General features: G+C 39.9%; 1 protein-coding gene across 6 annotated transcripts; it reads left to right on the plus strand.

Annotated features, from left to right (window-relative positions):
• Positions 1 to 120: 120 nt before the first annotated feature.
• On the plus strand, positions 121 to 23,561 carry ccdc87 (coiled-coil domain containing 87). 6 transcript variants are annotated; one of them, XM_022245196.2, is made up of 24 exons: positions 121 to 284; positions 3,242 to 3,387; positions 3,738 to 3,810; positions 4,290 to 4,339; positions 4,753 to 4,866; positions 5,503 to 5,574; positions 6,454 to 6,550; positions 6,794 to 6,875; positions 7,171 to 7,300; positions 8,166 to 8,401; positions 8,672 to 8,822; positions 9,214 to 9,375; positions 9,615 to 9,715; positions 13,640 to 13,805; positions 14,516 to 14,632; positions 15,178 to 15,341; positions 15,743 to 16,058; positions 16,788 to 16,900; positions 17,975 to 18,090; positions 18,407 to 18,675; positions 19,219 to 19,368; positions 20,998 to 21,112; positions 21,797 to 21,939; positions 22,247 to 23,561. In XM_022245196.2, the coding sequence occupies exons 2-24, from the start codon at positions 3,289 to 3,291 to the stop codon at positions 22,415 to 22,417; spliced, it is 3,207 nt and encodes a 1,068-aa protein (XP_022100888.2). In that variant the 5' UTR covers positions 121 to 284; positions 3,242 to 3,288; the 3' UTR covers positions 22,418 to 23,561. The 6 variants fall into 6 exon arrangements, with proteins under 6 accessions (XP_022100888.2, XP_022100887.2, XP_022100891.2 ...); XM_022245195.2 differs by having other exon boundaries at positions 121 to 280; XM_022245197.2 differs by having other exon boundaries at positions 122 to 280; positions 18,431 to 18,675.

The raw sequence follows: 23,561 nt of genomic DNA on the forward strand, positions 1-23,561 counted from the left end.
TCACATGAGCAACTATTTTAAGTTACACAAACTACACGACAGATTTGAATCTTCAACTACACGTTAGTGTCGATGTTCCTTAGCAACATGTAAATAGTCTGGTCCATCATCAAAAGATCGCAATGTCAATGTAGCCTATCACCTGGGGAGCCAAGCCTACGACGATTACGTGTTACGCGCGTTACCGACATTGGCTACAGGGGCCAGGCCTATGCTGATGGGTGATATCACTGAAAATGCTCTCTTTCAAAATGCTAAAGCAAAAAGGACCAAAAATTGTGTAAGTACGTACCGGTATGCTCCCTATGTGTTTGTGATCATGTAGCCTGTAGGAATAGGTCTTGGCCTAGGCTATCGTGCATAAGCAGTAACACTACCTCCGTCATCCATCGTGTCTGGTCCGTGGCTTAGACATGTTAGACCATGGTTAGAATAGCCCCACTACTGCACTAGTGTGGCAGGAACTCTCACTCCCGATCCACCCTTAGCCACACATCCGTATGTGCAATTTCATGTCGGCGTACTGAACATTTTCGGCGCACCCACTTATCATCATGGGCACAATTTTTTTTGCACATGAACATCATCCTTGACCTTTCCGTTTTCTAAAAACCATTTACTGAATGATAAGACACATGTAATAAACGGACTGAGCGATCATTACATGTACCAATGGACTCTTCCAAAACTTTGGCAGCAGTTTAGATGTCTTGACATGGAACAGCCATCGAGACGATGAGGGGTCAAGTGACATATTGTTCAACGATCTTATTTTAAAGATAGCGACTGAGAGAGTGAGCCCATTAGATTGAATGGATAAAGGCAAAAAGACTGGAAAATACCTGAATAACGTGAGTGAAATCATTCAATAAGTGGTTTTTGGAAAACGGAAAGGTCCAGGATCATGTTCGTGTGATAATCGATGATAAGTGGATGCGCCGAAAATGTTCAGTACGCTGACACGAAATTGCCCATACGGATGTGTGGCTAAGGGTGGATCGGGAGTGAGAGTTCGTGCCACACTAGTGGGGCTAATGTTAGACATATTAGATTAGAGTAGGTTGGACGTTGTCTTCATTTCATTACGTAACGTAGTATGGCCATGTGCCAGGGAGTCCACCTTGGCTAGTCCATGGCCCTATCTGTCCATGCTAGCTAGCCGTCCCTGCCTAGTCTAAGGTAACCTTAGCATGGTTAAGGGCCAAGGCTACATCTGTCTTGTCTTCAAAGCTGCCTCGGATCAAAATTTTAGCCTTCATTACCTAGGCCTAGCATAGTAATAATGAATGCAAAATTGTATTGTTAGGTTGCTGATTCCCTTCTCACCAATGTCACAGGCCTGTTTTTTATTCCTAGGTTTTCTCTACAAATGTAAGTAATACTAAACACAGTATTCCTCTTTTTGCATCACATAGGTTTTTTCCCCTCCCTTTCCCCTCAATCCTCTCCTCCCTGTCCTGGGTAATTTGTAAGCAATTTGTCTCCCCCAGTACAGGAGGTATTTTTCCTCTCTGTTCATGCCTTGTCAGGCCTTCTTTCCTTTAAGGCTTCTAAATCCAGTAAACGCAGAGCTTGATCGTAATTACAATAATTATTGCCAAGAATGATGCAACAAATTCGTCTTTGGAATGATTCTAAGTGGTTAGATTGTGCTGTCGTCAACTATGGATGCCAAACAGGAACAGCTTATTCCATAATTGGTCGCAGGTAGCTTTTATACATACAGACCAATTCATCCTTAGTTAATCCTGTTATTTTAAGTTTACGAATCATGATCAGCTTACGATCAGCCTTAGTTAGAATGTTGGCAATGTGACCATCCCACTTCAGGTTTCTCTGAAGGATGACCCCAAGGAGCTTGACACTAGTCACATTAGGTAGCTGAACATTAGATATATTGTAGGTGGCTTCTGGGGGATCTTGTCTGCCGAAATACACCCGTAATGTTTGACATTTAGCAGGATTCAAGGAAAACCCATTACTCTTTGACCACTCACTCAAAGATATCAAGATCATGTTGTACATTACTATTCTCATTGAAAAAACAGTTTTCCCCCAAGGTCAAGTCATATATTTCCAACATCTATTACGACTGGAATCAAGAGTGCTATTTATGCAAATCAAAAGTATGCAAATCAAAAGTATCACCGGGCCAAGTTAAGTACCTTGGGGAACACCCCCAGACAAGGTCTGCCTGTTGATGTTCTGTAAGAAGCAATCCATTTGACAACCGATGGGAAAACCCCAAGCTCAATAAGTTTGTTTATTATATTTGGTGGCTCTTTTGACTTAGTTCTTCTCAATTTTAACTGTAAAATGTACGTTCAAAAACAAAAATGTGTGGTTGGGGGATTTATTTTGCACCTGTTCAGCTACATGTTTTTGTGAACTTCGTACTTTAAAATTGATTTTGTTGGGGCAGGGGTTAATTTTCGTCATCTGTTGCTAAACGTGCTAAAGATTGCTTGGTTCAATTAGACCTGTCATCAGCATTGTCAGACATGACAGACACCAGCTGCAGTTATAGTACGAGACTGACATGACGTGTAAGACTTGTAAACAGGGCACTGTTGAACTCCTCCTACTTGGCCTCGATTCTGGATGTCCGTACAAGTGACATTTTACCCTCTGCATCTGCTACGTGTATGTTTAGCTGAAATTTTGCCAGTAGGCTTTATGCTCACTAAAGGCCTACTTGAGCATAGGGTCAGACAATTTGCAGGGAGCTATTCATAGGGAACTTAGGCCTACCTTTCCCTACAATTTAGGAAGTAATTTATTGTCATCAGAAGACTAAGTAAGCTTAGTACATTAATGTTTGTGCCAAACAAGTCTTGACTTCCCCACTCCTTTACGTACAAAGCAGTGAGAACTCTGGGAATGTGCCATCTGGTTGATGAAATCATTTGCTTTTTACAGTCTGGGCCCTGACTTCTTTTGTCTAAATTTGAGGGAGCTCTGCAAAAGCACCTGTGTTTAAAGGCAGCAATCGTTGACATTGCAGACCGGTCTGGTTCTTTTCCAATGCTACAGATTGATGCAATTAAAGCAGACAGCAACCAGTCTTTTGTACCGTCACTAGAGCTACTGTGCTTATTTTACTGAAAATGCAACATGATTTTTTATTCACAAGAGAGACAAATCAAAAGGGAAAAGGGCTGTTTAAGGAGAAGGGGGATAAAAAAATAGCATTGAAAATGGCAACATTTACATGGACATGTTTTACTCTTTCTCATTTCAGTGTGTGTTGCTAAATTTTGAATGATTTAGCTGTTGTTATCTGTTACCATGGCAACTGTAGAAGGAGATAGTAAGTCATTTGATAATGCCCAAACACTTCAAAAGACAGAAGAGCTGTACACCATGGGCAGGTTGGGCTTTGGAACAGTAAGTGGATCATCGGCAAATCTTTTTTGTATTTTTCATTTTTGATTAACGTTAATGATGCACACTGATTGAAATCAGTTGAAAGTTCCATTTTCCATATTTGAATATTTTTATCATCAAAAATTACATTTGTTTTGGATATATTTCCAATATATTACATCGTTTGTAAAACATGCAAGTAAAATTTGGTTTAAGGGTAGTAACAAACTACTGTGGAAAATGATATTGGCAAGATATATTCCGACTACTTTGCCGAACCTGCATACATGTACACATAGTTTTGTGCCAGAGAATCAAAGCATTTAGCAATAGTGATGTACATGATATACTTTTCCTGTTTGTCTACACAGCGTGATTTACAGAAACGTTATGAAGATATCTTAGGTCCTCTGACACTGTTTGCACCTTATTTCCATGAAAAGGGTAAGACCTAATTTTTGTTTTTCAATATGCCATAACGTCTAAACAATTCTGAAACTCTAATCATACTAAATCCAAAAAACAATTGGACACAGTCCGCTGGTTTTAAATTGACCTGTTCTTGCTGGATGTTGGATGTTGCATCTAGCAGATTGTTGTCATTGGATTCTGTTACTGGTGGATTCTTTTGAATTCAACAGGTTCACACTCAGGTATTATTGGATTCTGTTGGATCCAGTATGTTCAGACTGCAGTGGTTGGACTCTGCATAATTTAATAAGCAAACTTTTCAATATACTGTGGTTGTTGTACTCGTTGGAGTTTGGCAGGCTTGTTCTATGTATTTTGCAGATGTTTCTGTTAGATTCAGCAAGGTGTATTGAGAAAACTGAGAGAGGTTAGGTTTAAGTCACTTCTCATATTGAACAAAGTGGGACAACTTACATAAAAAACATGCACGCTGTCCTTTCATTTGTGTACAGTTCCAGAGAAAGTTGAGTTGGATATTGAACGCCCTGTAACACCCATAGATGTAAGTTTACATGGTCATATGAGTGCTTCAACTTTGCTATCTAGTAGATTATGACCAATTTTTGACAAAGTCCAAGTGCGATGGAGAAAAATTGAGATCATCTCCTTGTTCAGTAATACACTTTAACCATTAAATATTTCTGCTCCTGTTATTAAGTTGTCATGGGTTTTTTGCAGTTTTGTCACAGCGAGTACATGTACATGAAGGTACCTCAGTTCCCAATAAAATGAACATAAAGCAATCAGTCATTGAATGGATTCTCCTTTTGCATAACAAGTATATCCTTGGATGTATGAAAATGTATGCATGTGTACGATGTGCAAATGAAAGTTTGAATTGCTTGATGAACCTGTTATATGTTAACTTCTTATTTCTTATTTCTGTTATTGTTTGAATGACATCAATACCAAAAGGAGAGTATCAAGACACCTCCATCCACATTTAGTCAGTTAGCTAAGCTGATTCGTCGTAGAATTGCTGCTAAGCCTGAAGTTACTCACATGACCATGGAGGACCAACAGACATTGGTAAGTCATTTCAACATACCCAGTTGAGTTGTTTTTCACCTTCCACAACTTGGTATTATGATTAAAGTTTACAACACTCATTTTGAACTTTTTTGATCAATAAATAGTTGTGACAGAGCCGACTCATTTTCTACTAACTCTCTAGTTATAGGCTGATAACATTGCAGGTGAAACCACCTATCAGATTGACTTTATTAAGGTATGTGGTTAAGTGGTCACGGTTTGTGACTCATGTAGGGTCGGGGTTTGAATCCAGTCGCTGCTTACATGGTGTGACCTTTGACAATTCACATTACTCCCACTTGCCTTTCTCCATTCAGGAGTAAATGGGCACCTATGAGGGTAGAAGTGGTTATGTAAATGATTTGCTGTTTGTGCCTGAAATGACAGCGTTGAGCTGTATACTCCCCAAAGGAACTCAGATGGTTTTAGCCTGTTTATGGGCCCGTTGAACAAGGGTAATAATGTATAGTGCCTTGATCAGGTTCCCAGATTAGTAGAAATTATATGTTGCAATTATTACAATTATTTTATTAATATGCATATTGCTCAATACATAATTATATTCTATTAGGAAATGTTCTTTGCTTGCTGTTAAGCCGTCTAAGTTGACCTGTTTCTACCTACCATTCTTAGGCTGGCATCATCATGGGTGAAGTCAATTGCATCTGGCCAGACATCAGACGGCAAGTGGATGACCCCTTTCTGGTAGGTTACATTTTTATTGTTTGTGATTTGTTCCTGCACTTCCTTGTGTGTGAGTTTAATATGCCCTTTAAAAAACAGCCATTTTCAAAACAAAATTTCATCCTAGGATTTGACAGGATTTGTTAGTCTTGATTTATCATTATCATGTACATTGCCTTCTTGTTAAACAAATGTAACATGGTTTCAGGTTGGGTAGTCGCTGTTAGCTTCCTGACATTTAAGAAGTTGACAAACTACTGTAGTTCCTAAGGCCTAGCCAAGGAAACACATTTTTCATCTCAATATACCTCAGGGAGCTATATCAGCTATCCACCCTCAATAATGAATATTTGTTTTACCACACTGCATACATTTACAGTTGCCATTGAAAAGTTTTTAGTTTGGCATTACTGAGCAGAGGAAAACGATGATAAACTTGTACATGAACAGCTATGGCTCCATGTGTCATGTGTAGAGTAGCTAGGGTGATGTTTGCTGTACTCTGGGTGATAGTTTCACTAAACTTCATGAAAATGTACAAGGTGAGATAAATAGCAGTTATCAGCTGGATTTTGCAGCAGATCCTGTGATATTGTGGTTATGTCTTTCCTAAACTTCATGAATATGTATGAGGTGTGGTAAATAACAGTTACAATGTATGAAGCTGGCTTTTGCAATAGGGCCTTTGATATTGCGGTTCTCTCCTAAACTTCATGAATATGTATGAGGTGTGGTAAATAGCAGTTATCAAGCTGGCTTTTGCAGTATATCCTGTTATACATGTATTTTGTGATTATGCGTTTCCTAGACTTCATTAATATGTATGAGGTATGGTTAACCGCAGTTATCAAGCTGGCTTATGCAGCAGATTCTGTGATGTTGTGATTGTGTCTTTCCTAGACTGCTGAAGAGAATAAGGAACTACAGAGGAGAATCACAGTTCATATAGTTACTGTATGTGAGCAGCTGTTTCTGCATTATGTGGAGAAAGCTAAAAGTGAGTAATATTGAATAAACTCTACATTTTTATGGCCTGTGCTGCTTGGTGAATAAACCATTTACTAGTTTAGTACTACAAGATTTGTACCTGAAATATGATAAATGGTACTGACGGTACTTCTAACAAAAATTGCTTGAAATATTAAAAATGGTCAAATTTTGGTGTAGGCTCTGAAGAACTGTACTGGATAAGTAGTCTGCAAAGTAGGGTGATAATGACTTCTTTTATTTTTGTTTTCAGTTCTGGAGGAGCGAGGAGTTTTCAGCAAACAAGCAAACATGAGCAGACTCAATGCCCAATTGTCTCTAGATGCCAACAAATTGTAGGTTGCAATCTTCCTGATGTCCAGCATAATTTGGAATCAACAGACATATTCTTTTTGAAAATTGTGACATGCTTTACTCAGTTTCTAATTAATGAAATCCAGATATGTTTTAATATCGCAATATAGGACATTAAGAAATGTATTTATACCTGAATTTCAATGTTTTGAATTTTAATGTCCTGAGTTTTTGAATTGCAAACACTTCCAATTGCTAATGCATACTTCTGTTTTTATTAACCTGCTATGATGACATTGGAATGAAACTAACATGACCCCTTTTATCTTCATAAAGCCTGAATATCTTAGCTGTAAGACGTCACATCGTTGCTGATATCAGAGGTGTCTTGTCAGATTCTGAGGAGGACTTTCCTGATGATGCAGCCCCAGAGGAAGATGTCGCTCCTCTTTCTTACCAGAAGTTGGTATGTTAATCACAGTCTTGAAAAGAGACAGTCAAGATGTATTCACGTGCAGGAATCATAAAAATGCAAAAAACCCACTCTTTTATCAATTATCAAATTACCCTGAGCAGTGTTGTAGTTGAGACTCCTCCTCAAGTCCATCATAACTCCCCCACAAGACCTTCAGTCTAAATTCCTGTCACAATCTGTTCAAATGAACTGCTACAATGGCATTCCTTTCTCATTGTTTACTCTGTAATTGTAATACGTCTTGTGACTAGTCTTATGACAAGTCTTATAATTGACTACATGCACATACAACACTGGTACTAACATACCAATTTCTGTTATGAGCTGTGTGCACAAGTATTCCCACAGTCTTGAGAGAGAGATTGAGTTGACACATCTAACATTGCTGTAACACAGCATTCATGTAAAGATCATATAGGTTTGCACCTGTGCATCAACTCTGTAGGACATTGTTGGCAGTACGCAAAATATCCTCTAGTTTGTTCATACATCTGGTCTATTAGCTGTTTATTGCTTTGTGCATGAAGAAAAACAACAGCTTTGGTCAAAATGTTTGGAGAACACAGTATTGTAACTGAAACCACAAAGTTATTTTTGTTTATTGTAGATATCTGTAAAGGGAATCTTTTTGGGGGAGGAGGCAAACATTTGCAGAGCAGGACCCATCAGACGATATCTCTTTTATGAGTACGTGTGGTTCTGAAAAGTCTTTTTAAAACCACACATACTCATAAAAGAGATATCTTTGCATGGTGCTACTGCAAACGTCTACTACTAAGTTGCTACTTTCATCATGAAAAGCTTCAAAGCTCATCGGGACACATGGAAAAAGTAAACGTTTTCATTTCCCCAACAGATTGAGACAAGCCGTCCAAAACGGAAGAAACGTTATCGTCAGACAGTAGAACGCGAAGTACGTGACTTGAACCGTCAAATGCCAGCCATACAGTCCCATAAGGTATTGGATTATCTACCTGATGTCAATCTTCTCCAAAGGGAGTTATTAGAACAAAGTGCTGCTGAAAGGAAGGCATCACTTCATGCTGCTAAGATGCAAGGAGCAAAGGAGGCTAACAGGAAGAGAAGTAGGAGGTGAGAAAGCATCAACCTTGAGAAAAAAGAGACATCGAACAGGCTCAGATTAGACGTTTTATATCCTGGCAGTGATAAACACTTGATTTTCTGTCAAGGAACCTTCCTCTATTTTGAGGAGAGTATTTATAGGCAGTAAGCATTCCAAAGAATATCTTTTAAAACTCCCGTGTTAGAACGTATTTGCAGTAGTGATGTGATTTAGGCATATGTTTAGGCATTAACTCATCTATACTGTAGAAGAAGAATTCATTGCCATCTTCCTTACAGAGATGAAGAGACGAAACCTGTTTCCCACCCAAAGATAAGAAGAGCCAGATCCTTGGAAGTCATACCAGTAGAAACACTCTTTGAAGATCTTGGAATCGACTACAGTACTGTTCATAAGCGAAGACCTAGCCTTGCATTTGACCCTAAACTTGTAAGTTCACTGCATGAATTATTATTCATACAAATGCAAAAGAAGCTGACATCTGACTGACCACAAAGACTTGGTTCTGTGTTTGTCTCTGATACAGAAAAAGTTTTCCAAACGTGTTCCATTCAGAAATCTTTGTTTTTCTGTTCCAATTTGATGGCAATTACAGTTGTTACTATTTGTGGTAAAGTGATAATCTAATTTTGTGTGCAGATGTTAAGCTCATAACGAAGGGAATAACCAACAACATGTGTCATGAAGCACTACTTGTCTTGCTGAGGGGTCCTATATGTTGGATGAATGCCAAATCAGAGGTGACATTAACCACAGCAAGTTTTGTATCGCAATTTTGTACCTTGTTAAATCTTACCATTGTTGTTGATTTGGCCTGTAGCCCGAGAAACCTAAAAGGACAGAAGAGGATGTTTCCAAATCCAAGGACTCCAGAGAGTATTTCCAAAAAGATCTTAAAAGGCTGTCATGCTATCGATCAGCTAGAGACGAGGGAAAAGAAGAACAACTAGCCGAGGATGAAGACTTGCCACCTCTCTTACAGGTGAGAGGACTTTCCCCTGGAAATGTCTTGAGTCTCAGAAAGATTCCCAAAAGAAGTAAAATGGCTTGGATATACTCCCTGTGTAAAGCCGTTCATTGTCATGAAAAGAGATGCATTACATTTACAGTTAACATTTAAAAAATGTCAAAGATGACCTAAATGTTACAGGAGGGCATGGAAACAATTAAGATAGCAGGTGGAGTGCTTTAAGGTGCTTAAAAAGTGTTTTGTCCATGCAGGCTATCTCCTTAACAGACAGAGCAGATGCCAAGAGAGAAGAGTTAAAGAAACAGTTGAAGAGGATAGAGGAGAAACGAGCAATACAGGAGAGAAATGAACAGTGAGTTACAAATGAATTATCTGTGAGCACTTGAGTGATGCCTCTTATGGCCACTGTCTGACCTACTCACCTGTAAGCCAATAGCAGCCATTGATTTGTCTATGAGGTCCGAGTGATGCCTCTTATGGCCACTGTCTGACCTACTCACCTGTAAGCCAATAGCAGCCATTGATTTGTCTATGAGGTCCGAGTGATGCCTCTTATGGCCACTGTCTGACCTACTCACCTGTAAGCCGATAGCAGCCATTGATTTGTCTATGAGGTCCGAGTGATGCCTCTTATGGCCACTGTCTGACCTACTCACCTGTAAGCCGATAGCAGCCATTGATTTGTCTATGAGGTCCGAGTGATGCCTCTTATGGCCACTGTCTGACCTACTCACCTGTAAGCCGATAGCAGCCATTGATTTGTCTATGAGGTCCGAGTGATGCCTCTTATGGCCACTGTCTGACCTACTCACCTGTAAGCCAATAGCAGCCATTGATTTATCTATGAGGTGTGAGTGATGCCTCTTATGACCACTGTCTGACCTACTCACCTGTAAGCCAATATCAGCCATTGATTTGTCTATGAGGTGTGAGTGATGCCTCTTATGGCCACTGTCTGACCTACTCACCTGTAAGCCAGTAGCAGCCATTGATTTGTCTATGAGGTGTGAGTGATGCCTCTTATGACCACTGTCTGACCTACTCACCTGTAAGCCAATATCAGCCATTGATTTGTCTATGAGGTGTGAGTGATGCCTCTTATGGCCACTGTCTGACCTACTCACCTGTAAGCCAATATCAGCCATTGATTTGTCTATGAGGTGTGAGTGATGCCTCTTATGGCCATTGTCTGACCTCTTACCTGTAAGCCAATAGCAGCCATTGATTTGTCTATGAGGTCCGAGTGATGCCTCTTATGGCCACTGTCTGACCTACTCACCTGTAAGCCAGTAGCAGCCATTGATTTGTCTATGAGGTCCGAGTGATGCCTCTTATGGCCACTGTCTGACCTACTCACCTGTAAGCCGATAGCAGCCATTGATTTGTCTATGAGGTCCGAGTGATGCCTCTTATGGCCACTGTCTGACCTACTCACCTGTAAGCCAGTAGCAGCCATTGATTTGTCTATGAGGTGTGAGTGATGCCTCTTATGGCCACTGTCTGACCTACTCACCTGTAAGCCGATAGCAGCCATTGATTTGTCTATGAGGTCCGAGTGATGCCTCTTATGGCCACTGTCTGACCTACTCACCTGTAAGCCGATAGCAGCCATTGATTTGTCTATGAGGTCCGAGTGATGCCTCTTATGGCCACTGTCTGACCTACTCACCTGTAAGCCAGTAGCAGCCATTGATTTGTCTATGAGGTGTGAGTGATGCCTCTTATGGCCACTGTCTGACATACTCACCTGTAAGCCGATAGCAGCCATTGATTTGTCTATGAGGTCCGAGTGATGCCTCTTATGGCCACTGTCTGACCTACTCACCTGTAAGCCGATAGCAGCCATTGATTTGTCTATGAGGTCCGAGTGATGCCTCTTATGGCCACTGTCTGACCTACTCACCTGTAAGCCAATATCAGCCATTGATTTGTCTATGAGGTGTGAGTGATGCCTCTTATGGCCACTGTCTGACCTACTCACCTGTAAGCCGATAGCAGCCATTGATTTGTCTATGAGGTGTGAGTGATGCCTCTTATGGCCACTGTCTGACCTACTCACCTGTAAGCCAATATCAGCCATTGATTTGTCTATGAGGTGTGAGTGATGCCTCTTATGGCCACTGTCTGACCTACTCACCTGTAAGCCGATAGCAGCCATTGATTTGTCTATGAGGTCCGAGTGATGCCTCTTATGGCCACTGTCTGACCTACTCACCTGTAAGCCAGTAGCAGCCATTGATTTGTCTATGAGGTCCGAGTGATGCCTCTTATGGCCACTGTCTGACCTACTCACCTGTAAGCCGATAGCAGCCATTGATTTGTCTATGAGGTCCGAGTGATACCTCTTATGGCCACTGTCTGACCTACTCACCTGTAAGCCAATAGCAGCCATTGATTTATCTATGAGGTGTGAGTGATGCCTCTTATGACCACTGTCTGACCTACTCACCTGTAAGCCAATATCAGCCATTGATTTGTCTATGAGCTGTGAGTGATGCCTCTTATGGCCACTGTCTGACCTACTCACCTGTAAGCCAGTAGCAGCCATTGATTTGTCTATGAGGTGTGAGTGATGCCTCTTATGACCACTGTCTGACCTACTCACCTGTAAGCCAATATCAGCCATTGATTTGTCTATGAGGTGTGAGTGATGCCTCTTATGGCCACTGTCTGACCTACTCACCTGTAAGCCAATATCAGCCATTGATTTGTCTATGAGGTGTGAGTGATGCCTCTTATGGCCACTGTCTGACCTACTCACCTGTAAGCCAATAGCAGCCATTGATTTGTCTATGAGGTCCGAGTGATGCCTCTTATGGCCACTGTCTGACCTACTCACCTGTAAGCCAGTAGCAGCCATTGATTTGTCTATGAGGTCCGAGTGATGCCTCTTATGGCCACTGTCTGACCTACTCACCTGTAAGCCGATAGCAGCCATTGATTTGTCTATGAGGTCCGAGTGATGCCTCTTATGGCCACTGTCTGACCTACTCACCTGTAAGCCAATAGCAGCCATTGATTTGTCTATGAGGTCCGAGTGATGCCTCTTATGGCCACTGTCTGACCTACTCACCTGTAAGCCGATAGCAGCCATTGATTTGTCTATGAGGTCCGAGTGATGCCTCTTATGGCCACTGTCTGACCTACTCACCTGTAAGCCAGTAGCAGCCATTGATTTGTCTATGAGGTCCGAGTGATGCCTCTTATGGCCACTGTCTGACCTACTCACCTGTAAGCCGATAGCAGCCATTGATTTGTCTATGAGGTCCGAGTGATGCCTCTTATGGCCACTGTCTGACCTACTCACCTGTAAGCCAATAGCAGCCATTGATTTATCTATGAGGTGTGAGTGATGCCTCTTATGACCACTGTCTGACCTACTCACCTGTAAGCCAATATCAGCCATTGATTTGTCTATGAGCTGTGAGTGATGCCTCTTATGGCCACTGTCTGACCTACTCACCTGTAAGCCAGTAGCAGCCATTGATTTGTCTATGAGGTGTGAGTGATGCCTCTTATGACCACTGTCTGACCTACTCACCTGTAAGCCAATATCAGCCATTGATTTGTCTATGAGGTGTGAGTGATGCCTCTTATGGCCACTGTCTGACCTACTCACCTGTAAGCCAATATCAGCCATTGATTTGTCTATGAGGTGTGAGTGATGCCTCTTATGGCCACTGTCTGACCTACTCACCTGTAAGCCAATAGCAGCCATTGATTTGTCTATGAGGTCCGAGTGATGCCTCTTATGGCCACTGTCTGACCTACTCACCTGTAAGCCAGTAGCAGCCATTGATTTGTCTATGAGGTCCGAGTGATGCCTCTTATGGCCACTGTCTGACCTACTCACCTGTAAGCCGATAGCAGCCATTGATTTGTCTATGAGGTCCGAGTGATGCCTCTTATGGCCACTGTCTGACCTACTCACCTGTAAGCCAATATCAGCCATTGATTTGTCTGTGAGGTGTGAGTGATACCTCTTATGGCCACTGACTGACCTATTCACCTAAGCCAATAGCAGCCATTGATCTGTGTATTTACCAGGGAGCCGAGATGGTTTAAGTAACCTAACCATAAGAATGTTCTAGACCATATTCATTTCCATCACCTATTAGACCTGTTTATGAACCACGGGTTTAACTGACATGGACACAAAATGGACTACATTGTGAATATGACTCCTAGTGGACTTCGATCCTTGCTTGAACACTGAGATCTGTATTCATGCACTACTTGTAAATTTACAGTTTGCCATTAAATTTACTCATAACAGCATTGAGATTTCAGCGCCTACCCATCCTCAACCTGCGACTGTCACTACCAGAATGCCAAACAAGTCTGTTGTTCGTACCTCAGATGTCCGTGTGTCAGAACGTGTCAGCCTTTCATCTATTACACTCAAACTCAACACTACTGTCTTCAATGAATTGAATGATGATGTGAGTTCTTTGTTAATGAAGGCCAGAAATCATTTTAGGGTTGAAAAGCTCTTTAAATACTTCATTTGAAGCCTACATCACAGGCAGGACAAAAGAACAAGCAGTGCTAAAGTAAGCCAATTTCAATTTAGGTTCTCAGCATTTTTAGTAAATATTACCACAAGGCAACACAATATTCCTATTGTGAGGCAGTATTTGTAATTGAAACAGGTGCTGGAGCCAAGTAGGTACCAATTTTAATACTGCAGTGCACCTCATTCATGTGCATGTTCTTAAACTTGAGCATGCTTGTGCTTGGCAAGTCAACATTGGTGAAGAGGCATGCAATGTATGTGTACAACCTGTATCCAAGCATGAAATTGCCGCAGTGCTATCTAATTCTGATTGCCATTTTACTCTATCTGGTCTGTAAGTGACTTCGTCACAAAGGCGAATGCGCTACAATTTTCAGGCTCTCCATTGTTCCACGTTGACGGTGATCATTTCATGAAACTCTATATGCAGTGCATGTGCAGTGGGCGTGGTTTAAACTAAAGTGACGTCACACTTATGAACTGGATTGCCAGTGAAATTTTTCAAGAATTATGAGAACTTTACAAGACACAGTGTCAATGCAAAAGTAGGCCATTTTATCCAAGATAAAATGTTAGATTACATTTTTACATCTGTTTCAAGTTGATCTGATCAAGTTGAATTCGTTTGGGTTACAGGTGAATGGCAACACCATCAAGAAACTGGACAGTAACCTATTCCGTGGTCAAGAGATTAATGAAGTGTACAGAGAGATTATGAAGACATTGCCTACTGACCATTTAGCCTATGATCAGGTACAGAAGCCATTTCTGTAACTTCCTCCTTCCTTCCTCACTGTTGGTCTATACTTCAAGCAAATACAGAAAATGAAGCAATGTGGACATTATAAAACATTTGCAGTGAAATTTGCAAAATATCTTCAACGTTTAGCAATTTGCAGAACAAATACTTGATCTGATATCACAATTTTACGCTCATGTTTGATTTTGCCAAGAATGAATTGGCCCAAACCCTGCCTCACTTTACCCCTCCAACCTACCATACCTTACCTGATCTCTCTGTCCCTTGTTGAATTACCCTGTTTCTTGTTCAGTGTTAGCTAAGACAATAAATAGTAACAAATAAAGTGGTATACTTTGTAATCTGAACATTTTACCAGTAACTAGATTCAAGAGTGTTGGTTTAATTTTATAAAAACACATAGAACATGGCTTGTCAAATTACCTTAGCAACTTTGCCTCTTAAATTTTAACTGTATTTATTGTTTTGATTATAATCTTGCAAAGATTTGTTTATAGACGTCATAACTTTTCCTTGTACCACTATTTCCCAACACCAGGATGAGTTTATTGAGCATTCATCCAGCCATCAAGCTTTAGCCCATCATGCCATCTTAGCTTCATCTATGCTGCAGAAACATGGTCAAGATAGAGTGCTCAACCCTATTCTGACAAAGATAGACACCCCACCCTGGGGAGATGATAGAGAAGAATGGTCCAAGAGGTATGTCAGACCAAAATTAAGGATGACCATTACTCAAACCAATCTTCACTAAGGCTGGTCGTTCTGGGTATATTGAATGGTCCAAGAAGTATGTCAGGCCGGACTCAGGTTGACCCTGGCTTAAGCTAGTGCTTATCAAGGTTGGTTCTTCTGAGAAGAGAATAGGGAATCATCCAAGAGGTACATCAAGCCAGACTACTAGAAGGTGAACCCTGCTGGGCCCTTGCCCTGTGCCTAACCCACTCATCCACCTTCCATTTAGCGCATTGATTATCATTGTAAAAGTCTTCATTTTATGCAAGGCCATTCTGATTTGCAGATTAAAACACCAGACTGAGAGATGTCCAATTTAGTATTGCTTACAGTCAGAAGCATTCTTGTATTTCTGCTCTGTTATTCAGTCCAATCTTCAATGCCAGTTTTGCCAAGAAGCCTGCTGCTCAGCAAGGCTACTCCCTTGCCACAAGTACTCTGCTGGAAACCTTAACACCCAACATGAACCTTGGGATTGGCACACCAGGGCAAGAACATGGTGCCAGTGGTGGATTACTGGCTGGAACCAGTTCAAGCGGGTTGGATCTGGACGGAACCGGTATGGGAAAACCAGTATCTCAAGGCTTGATGGATGACAGGAATGCCAGGTCCTATGCTTCTTGGCTTGCCTGGTGGAAAAATACCATTAGTTCAGATGATTACACCAAATACCTCTCTACGCAGGTAAATGTAGTGCTTCACTTATCACACGCTTAACCTTTGTATCTTAGCTGCATTCCAAATGTAAACGTTAACAGTAATGATCTTTCTATGCATGTCAGTGGACAATAGATAGCAGCATACATTTGCACCTTGTCTCATTTGAGTGTGCAGCCATCAAGCCTATTTTGTTGGTACACACAACGCCCCCTCAAGTGGCAGAAATAGAACCTTTGCAATGAAGGACTTTTCAGCGTCATTTGTTATCCATCTACCCTGGGTATATTTCTTTAAGAGAGAGACAAGGTATGATAGACAATGCCACCCTGGTTGGACATGGTTCTGCATGTAGGTACGCGTGGATTAGGGTGTCTGTGGTGGCTCATGTCACAAGCACTTATACTTGGCAATGTCATCAGTGAATCATCATTGTTTCAAACCTCGAACCCATCAAGCACAAGTCAACCTTATAGTGAATTCTTTTATTGGTAAACTCATAAGTGCATTATGTTCTACAGGACCTATGGAATGCAGTTAGAACATCTGTTCAAAGCAGTGGTGTGAAGTGATAGAATTGTTGAACAATTACCGTTGAAATGTCTGATGAAAGACTAAACAAAACTCAGTCAGTAAATCAATTTATTTATCAGTAAAGTAATAGTCAATCAACTTCCAATCATTCCTCAGTCCCATGAATTGCCTAATTGTATCACTGAAGACATCTTTCTGACTTACCATGTGGTTTCAATACAGGAGACTGATTTTCTGGGTGCTGTGTTTCACATGTATGAGAGTGACGATGATGAAGGTGATATTGGTAAAGCAGACCAAGATATTCTAAGCTCTTCAAAAATGGCCAAGCAGAGGTGAGAACAGGCTTAATAAAATACCAACATTGTATGCATTTACATGTAAGAGTGTGAGGATTTTATGTATAGAATGAGATTTCTCATGTTTGTTGTATGGATGCATCTACATGGGAAAGCGATTGTGCAGGAAATCATATTATGTAATAGTGTGAGGATTTCATGTAGAGAATAAGATTTCACATGGCATTTATGTTTGTTGTATGGATGCATCTACGTGGGAACGTGATTGTGCAGGAAATCATACTACTAATGTTGTCCTGTGTACACATTGCTCATTCATGTTGCCACTTAAAAATACTCACCTGGGCTAATGAGTCATCTGCAGTCCCTCGGTAGGCTTCTGCATGTATTTGAAAAGAGTATTTATTTCCTAAAAGCCAGTTCATACTTCAGGCAAAGCACCAAGGAAGCAAATTTAATATCACCAGATATTCTAAGTGAAATTTGCAAGTTGAAATTCATTGAAGTTTTGCTACACAAACATTCAATCTGAAGTCACATGTTTGCATTGCTATTGACTTGTGCACCAAGTAAAAACCGGCCTGGACTCACTAATGAGCCAGTTCAGTATTCCAACATCACATGCCCAGAATGAAGCCTGTGGGGTCATTCCTGAACAGAAATGTACAGTCTGCCTTATCAGTGTGGCTACACTCCTACATGTACACATATTTTGCTAATGAGTGACCTTGCCTTTCGAAACTACCAAGCTGGCATATTATCGAGCATCATCAGGCATATGTGACAGATTAACTGACTCAGCCGTTACATTTTCACAGCTTCTTGATCTTGTTTGATTCCATTTTTATTGTCATTGTACGTGCAGCTGGAGGTTTAAAACAAACATTTCATTAAGTTAAAGTACACCTTGCCACAAGGAAAGCTTTCAAAAATGAACACAATATAAAGCAAAGGAAAAAATAGCATCCTGATTTTGGTTGTGGAGAAACATATCCAAGAAAATAATTTTCATGACAAAGTCTTCAACTTTTCAAAATACCTGGAAACTCTTTGGATACAATTTGTAAGTCATTTTCACAGAAAAGGTGACTTATGTCATTGAACATTCAGAGAACGACAAGAGAAATTACGGGAATTGAAGAACCAGAAGACTGATTTCCAAGCAGGAATGTGGAATGTCAACTCAGTATTAATGGGAGGACTTGGCAGAGATCCTGAATTAGAAGGTAAAAAGGTTTCAGATTAATGAGAGAAGTTACTCATTCAAAATAAAGGTGATATCAAATTCATTCAGATTCTTAGCAAAAGCTTAATCAGCTGGCACATTTTGCAAAATTCTCATTGTTTACATTTAGACAATTAACCACTTAGGTGCACGTATGTTAAAATTGGACTAAATTGATTTCAGAGTTTTAGGGCAGGTGTTTTCATTGCCTTGGAGTACTCTGGTCCTTATCTTTATTAAACACATGAATTTCATAAAATCAAGAAAACATATTGCTATTTTCATCTATTTGAATTACCATTTTAGTTCTTTTTTAGTAATGGAAATTAATTTTTGGACAGAAGAAGAAGAGGAAGTTGAAGAATCTGAGGGAACAGATTCCAGAGCACGCTCACGCCGTGCACACTCACAATACTTACTCCATACTACTTCTAGAGGCTCAGCTAAATCCACAATCAGCTCCTTATCTAGAGGCAGAAATTTGAAGGTGCCTGATGTAAGAGATGGAGGAGGCAGTAAAAGATCCATCTCAAGATTGTCATCCAGGGCTACTATGAGAGATTTTGCCAGTCGTGTATCCAGCACAGTACGTTATTAAACTTTGTTCAGTCTTGTAGTTGAGTCCTTAACAAATCCTTTCATGAGACCATTGACAAGGGATGGGGTAGCTAACGATTGAGGAATGCTTTTTTCGTGTTCATTTGAATAGCTTGTGATTAACTTTCTATGACTTGCAGGAATCAAGCACATAACAGTGCCATGCTTATATCATTCAAATAATTTGGGCTACTGAGTCAAGACCACTCATCCAGAGTGATGTCAATCACTGTATATTCTGCCCTCTAGTTCTAGTTCTTTGTCCCAAAGTGTTATTTTTCAGTGTTTATTATTGCCACATTTTTGTTGTTGTCTCGGCTGTTAAGTGCCAGAATCCTGATTTCCTCGGGGGTATTTGAAATTTGCATTCTCAAAACAAACAAACAGATTTTCATACAAATCCCCATTCTATAAAAAACAACATTTGCAGAAATCTTGCTTAGTTTCCGAATCATTCAGCACTAATATGTGTCAAAGTGTTATCAAACAAAAGGTTGACTGTTGTCAATCATGTTTGTTTTTGTTAAATCAGAAATCTCAGATGACAACTTTTGCTCCTGAGCCTCTGAATTTTCAAGACAGACTGGAAGCAATCTGGACCTCTCTACAGATGCCTGATAATTTGAAACTAGACATGGCAATCAAATACAGCTCAGATGAACATATGGACAAACTGGATAGTGTATGTTCTTGCCCTATGTGTAAAGCCTGGTTTCCATATCGATGTAAGAAATGCAGAGAGCAATGCAATCAAGATGCAAACTGCAACGCAGACATATGGAAAATGCCAAACAGAGGTGCCGCCGACAACACAGACAAGCGCAAACAAACTTCCCGAAAGATCTGCAAAGTTGAGCCAGGATCAACTTTACCGACTGTTTGCATCAAGTAGCCGTAGTATCCCCATACAAACACGCAAGCTGGCATAACCGGTGTGCAACGATGTCCCTCTTGCTTAGTACCACAAATTTTGCCCATTTTACCATATTACACCATTCTAATCAACTAAATAGCTGACCATCAATGAAATGCATGAAAGTGGAGTACACATTTGACATCATGAAGCAATACAATCAATTTAGAAGGGTATGTTTTCGCAAAAAATCACAGAGTTTCAGACACCATTTTGTTTAAATTTGTCGGTGGAATGACATCATGCAGCGTCTCTTTCATTCATGTCTGCATCTTCATGTGTTGCAGACCGTCTGCATTAGAAACGGCAATATGGAAGCTAGGCTTAAAACAGCATGTCAAACTAGAGCATTCTTGGTACTTTTAAGTGAAAAATATCACCTGTTCAAATCGAGCATTCACGTCATTTCTTCCTAAAAAATCTCTGGATACCAATTGGTCTTTGCAGATGTGATAACAGTGTAAAACTAGCACGTGAGTTTGAAAAGCTCAACTGTTTTTGGTATCCTCACAAAGACCATAACAGTCTTGTCAATCTTTGAGTCTTCAAAGAGCAAACTTCTTTCAAAAGAAAAGAGTTGATTTTTATTTAAAGTTTGCATATTTCTGTATATGGGTTGCCAACTCTGGGTTAGGTGATTTGTCTTTGTGACTGTGTGTTTGGTTTCAAAGTGAGCTTTCACCTCTCAACTTTTTTACAACTCCTTCCCAATCCTAACTAGATACATCCATCAAACACTAACAAGTGAACCTGAGGGAAGAGCTCGTAAGTCTTGCCTCTCAGAGCTACAAAGAATACCCACCCTGATCACCTCACATTCTTTGAATGTTGCTTCTGACATTTCTAAAGCAGACACTTCTTGCAAGGATTAATTTGGGGCTTCGTTTCACTTGAGGGATCAGGTTGACTCCCCAAAGATCATGTAACTCAGTGCCAGAAGTAAACAAAAATAGAAAGCATGCAAAAATCAGGCAGTCAGATTACAATTCCTGCAGGAGATAGTCAAGACGATCAGAAATGCCCAGACCCCAGACATGAAATGACAGATGAGCTGGTGGCTAGAATACATTAGAACATTTGCTTTGGGCAATAACTTCTTTTTTTTTAGAATATGTCTTATAAGAATTAGTGTTAAAGTGGACAAAACCTACTTATTACAAACATCAAATACAATACCTGTCTTGTTTCTAGATCTAAAGAGAAATATTACCACATTATACATAGACTTGAGGGCGTATTCCTCTTTATAGAAGTGTTTCCCCAATAAAACTCCTACTTTTTTATTACTGATATTCCCACACTTACAACTTTATGTCCAAAACAAAAACCCTGTTTTGCTGTTGGCATTATCTTTCCTACTTCTTATTCCAAATGTAAGATTTTGTCTTTGACTTCCAGGCCATTGATGCATGGGAGTTAGCCACTGAAGTCATTTTACAACGAGAGGCAATTCTTGCAAGGTTGGAGACATTTGAGAGATTGGCCTCTGATCCAGACAGGTTCTTTCAAAAAGGTTGGCCACTTTGTATGCTTATAAACATATGGCATTTATTCCATCCACTACTTCCCATATCAAATGTGAAACATACATCCTATCTTAACCCCTTGGCAAAGACCAGAATACCACTTCTTGCCCAGGTTGTTATTTACGATAAATTAATGTACAGAATAATTATAATTTAAGCCCATTACATCATAGATCAACATAGATCTCAACAGGCTGTACGGAGGTGAAAAGCTACTCAAACTAGAGAATATAATGGCAAAAAAACCTTCCTGATCCTTGTGTGGATTAGAAATATAAAGCTATGAAACAATTAGTTAAATTGAATTTATGAAACAGTGACAAAAATCATTTTCGAACTGTGACAAACATCATTTTTAAACAGTGACATTTATTTTCAAAAGTGACAACCTTCATTTCCAAACAGTGACAACCTTCATTTTCAAACAGTGACACCCTTAATTTTCAAACAGTGACAACCTTCATTTTCAAACAGTGACACCCTTCATTTTATAACAAAGACACCCTTCATTTTATAACAGTTTCAATCTTCAGTTTCAATCAAATGTCAAGAAGAAATGAAGCCCAAGCCGTCAGCAATCTATGCATCCCCCCTCTATGATCAAACAATATCCGGTCATAGTTAACTAGTTCATAACTTCATCTTTTGTGTGTTTTCATCTCTCTTAAAAGGTCACCGAGGTTCTTCAGTAGCTCGGTTGAAGGAAGCAAAGCAACGCAGTGAACTTTACACAAGACTTCATGATCTAGATGTCCATGTTAGAAACAAGGTTCAGTATGTACACAAGAAGTTTGATGACACGCCAACATATCAGGTAAGTGATTCTGCATGTGTTTCATTTACCATAAACTGCCAACAAAATTTTAGAGTCCTGTTATTTACAAAGCTGTCTATGCATACATCACTTTTTGTAGTTTTTGTAATTTTAAGTTCTGAAATGTAGTTCTTTGTTCAAAAAGTTGTTTTGGGGATAACTGTCATGAGTCACTGGAACATTTTTTCTTTTGAATCCTAAATCGCCTTTCCAGATGATAATAATCACTGTCATTAAGAATTGCACCGTCGCACAAATGGCAGAAAGTTGATTCTGCTCCTTGTCATTATTGCTCATCATTTCTCAGGGTCGCCCTTACCTGGACAAAATGAAAGTGGACTGTACAGAGATGTTGTACTGGTTACAGCAGGAGAGGCGTCAATATGCCTTGGATCATTCCATTCTGACGCAGGGAGTTAAACTTCCTGTAGCTGATATTTCCTCCGTGTCATCAGTCACAGCATCAACATCAGCTTGAGTTTCCACATGGATGACATTTTAATGGGAAGGGAAAGATTGTGAAAAGAAAAGCCAATTTGCGATAGTCCTTCCACTTCAGCCTGTTTATGCATCCATTTTGTGCTTGGGCATCAAGTAACATGACTCGGAGTGAGGTCTCAAGTAGGGTTATAAAAACTCTACATAGCAAGTGGGGTATATATACACACCTACTAAAGTCTGCATTAATATATTGTGGTTGCCATGGTGACCCAAGTACCTTTTCCACAACATACTTTGACGCATCTTGGGTATTATATTTCAAATTCATATTTTTCCTCATGCTACCAAGCAATTGGATTCTGATATTTGTGGTACATGTATTTGCTTTCCAAATAGTAAAGAAACACGAAGAACAATAACTGTAATTTCCTATAAGTAATTCCAAAGTATATATATGAGCAACATTTGCAAAGTTTAATTTTCCACACCTCTGTGTGAATCCTACCTGAAGTCTGAATTCAAACCTTTAGAAGAGTGCACATATGATGTAAATTTAGTGTTTTTTAAATAATGTACCATTATGTAACATTAATGTTAATCGTTACTGGGTTTTTTACTTTACCAAAGATCTGTTTTTTGAGTTTGTACCATTTGTTTTGGTCGAAGTATACTTCATATAAAAAGCATTATTTTCATTTTGTTCTGTTGTACATTTATGAAGTGCCTAGGTTTTCATTTCAAGTTCTTGTAATGTTGTTTCATGTAAACAAAACGCACAGAGCGAGACCATCACAAATTGCTGTTTTTTTGTTTGGAAGTAAAATTACCTGAAAATGACCTATCTCAAAGTCACCTAACGTTTACACAATTAATGGGTGAGTGCCTGTACATGTGTGCGTGTTTCAATTCATGCATTCTTGGAAGAGAACCCCAGTTGACATTTCTGGCTGGCCACTTTTTATTTGATTTCACACTTTTACTCATATCAAACGAAATTAATGTACATTTTTGAAGCGAGATGGCGTTTTGATTTATTTTACCCTACATTAAAATGCTGGGGTAACATTTCTGTTTTTTCCCAGTTGTCAGAAAAGAAGTTGCACACCGCTAGTGAGAAATCTTCACATGTTGAGCTGTGTGATGCAATTGAACGTTTGAATTAACAAACGATATTCCTTCAA

Source organism: Acanthaster planci, linkage group LG05 (assembly GCF_054643075.1).
Source record: "Acanthaster planci isolate LZ-2023a linkage group LG05, COTS_SCS, whole genome shotgun sequence".
In the NCBI taxonomy this organism is placed as follows: domain Eukaryota; kingdom Metazoa; phylum Echinodermata; class Asteroidea; order Valvatida; family Acanthasteridae; genus Acanthaster; species Acanthaster planci.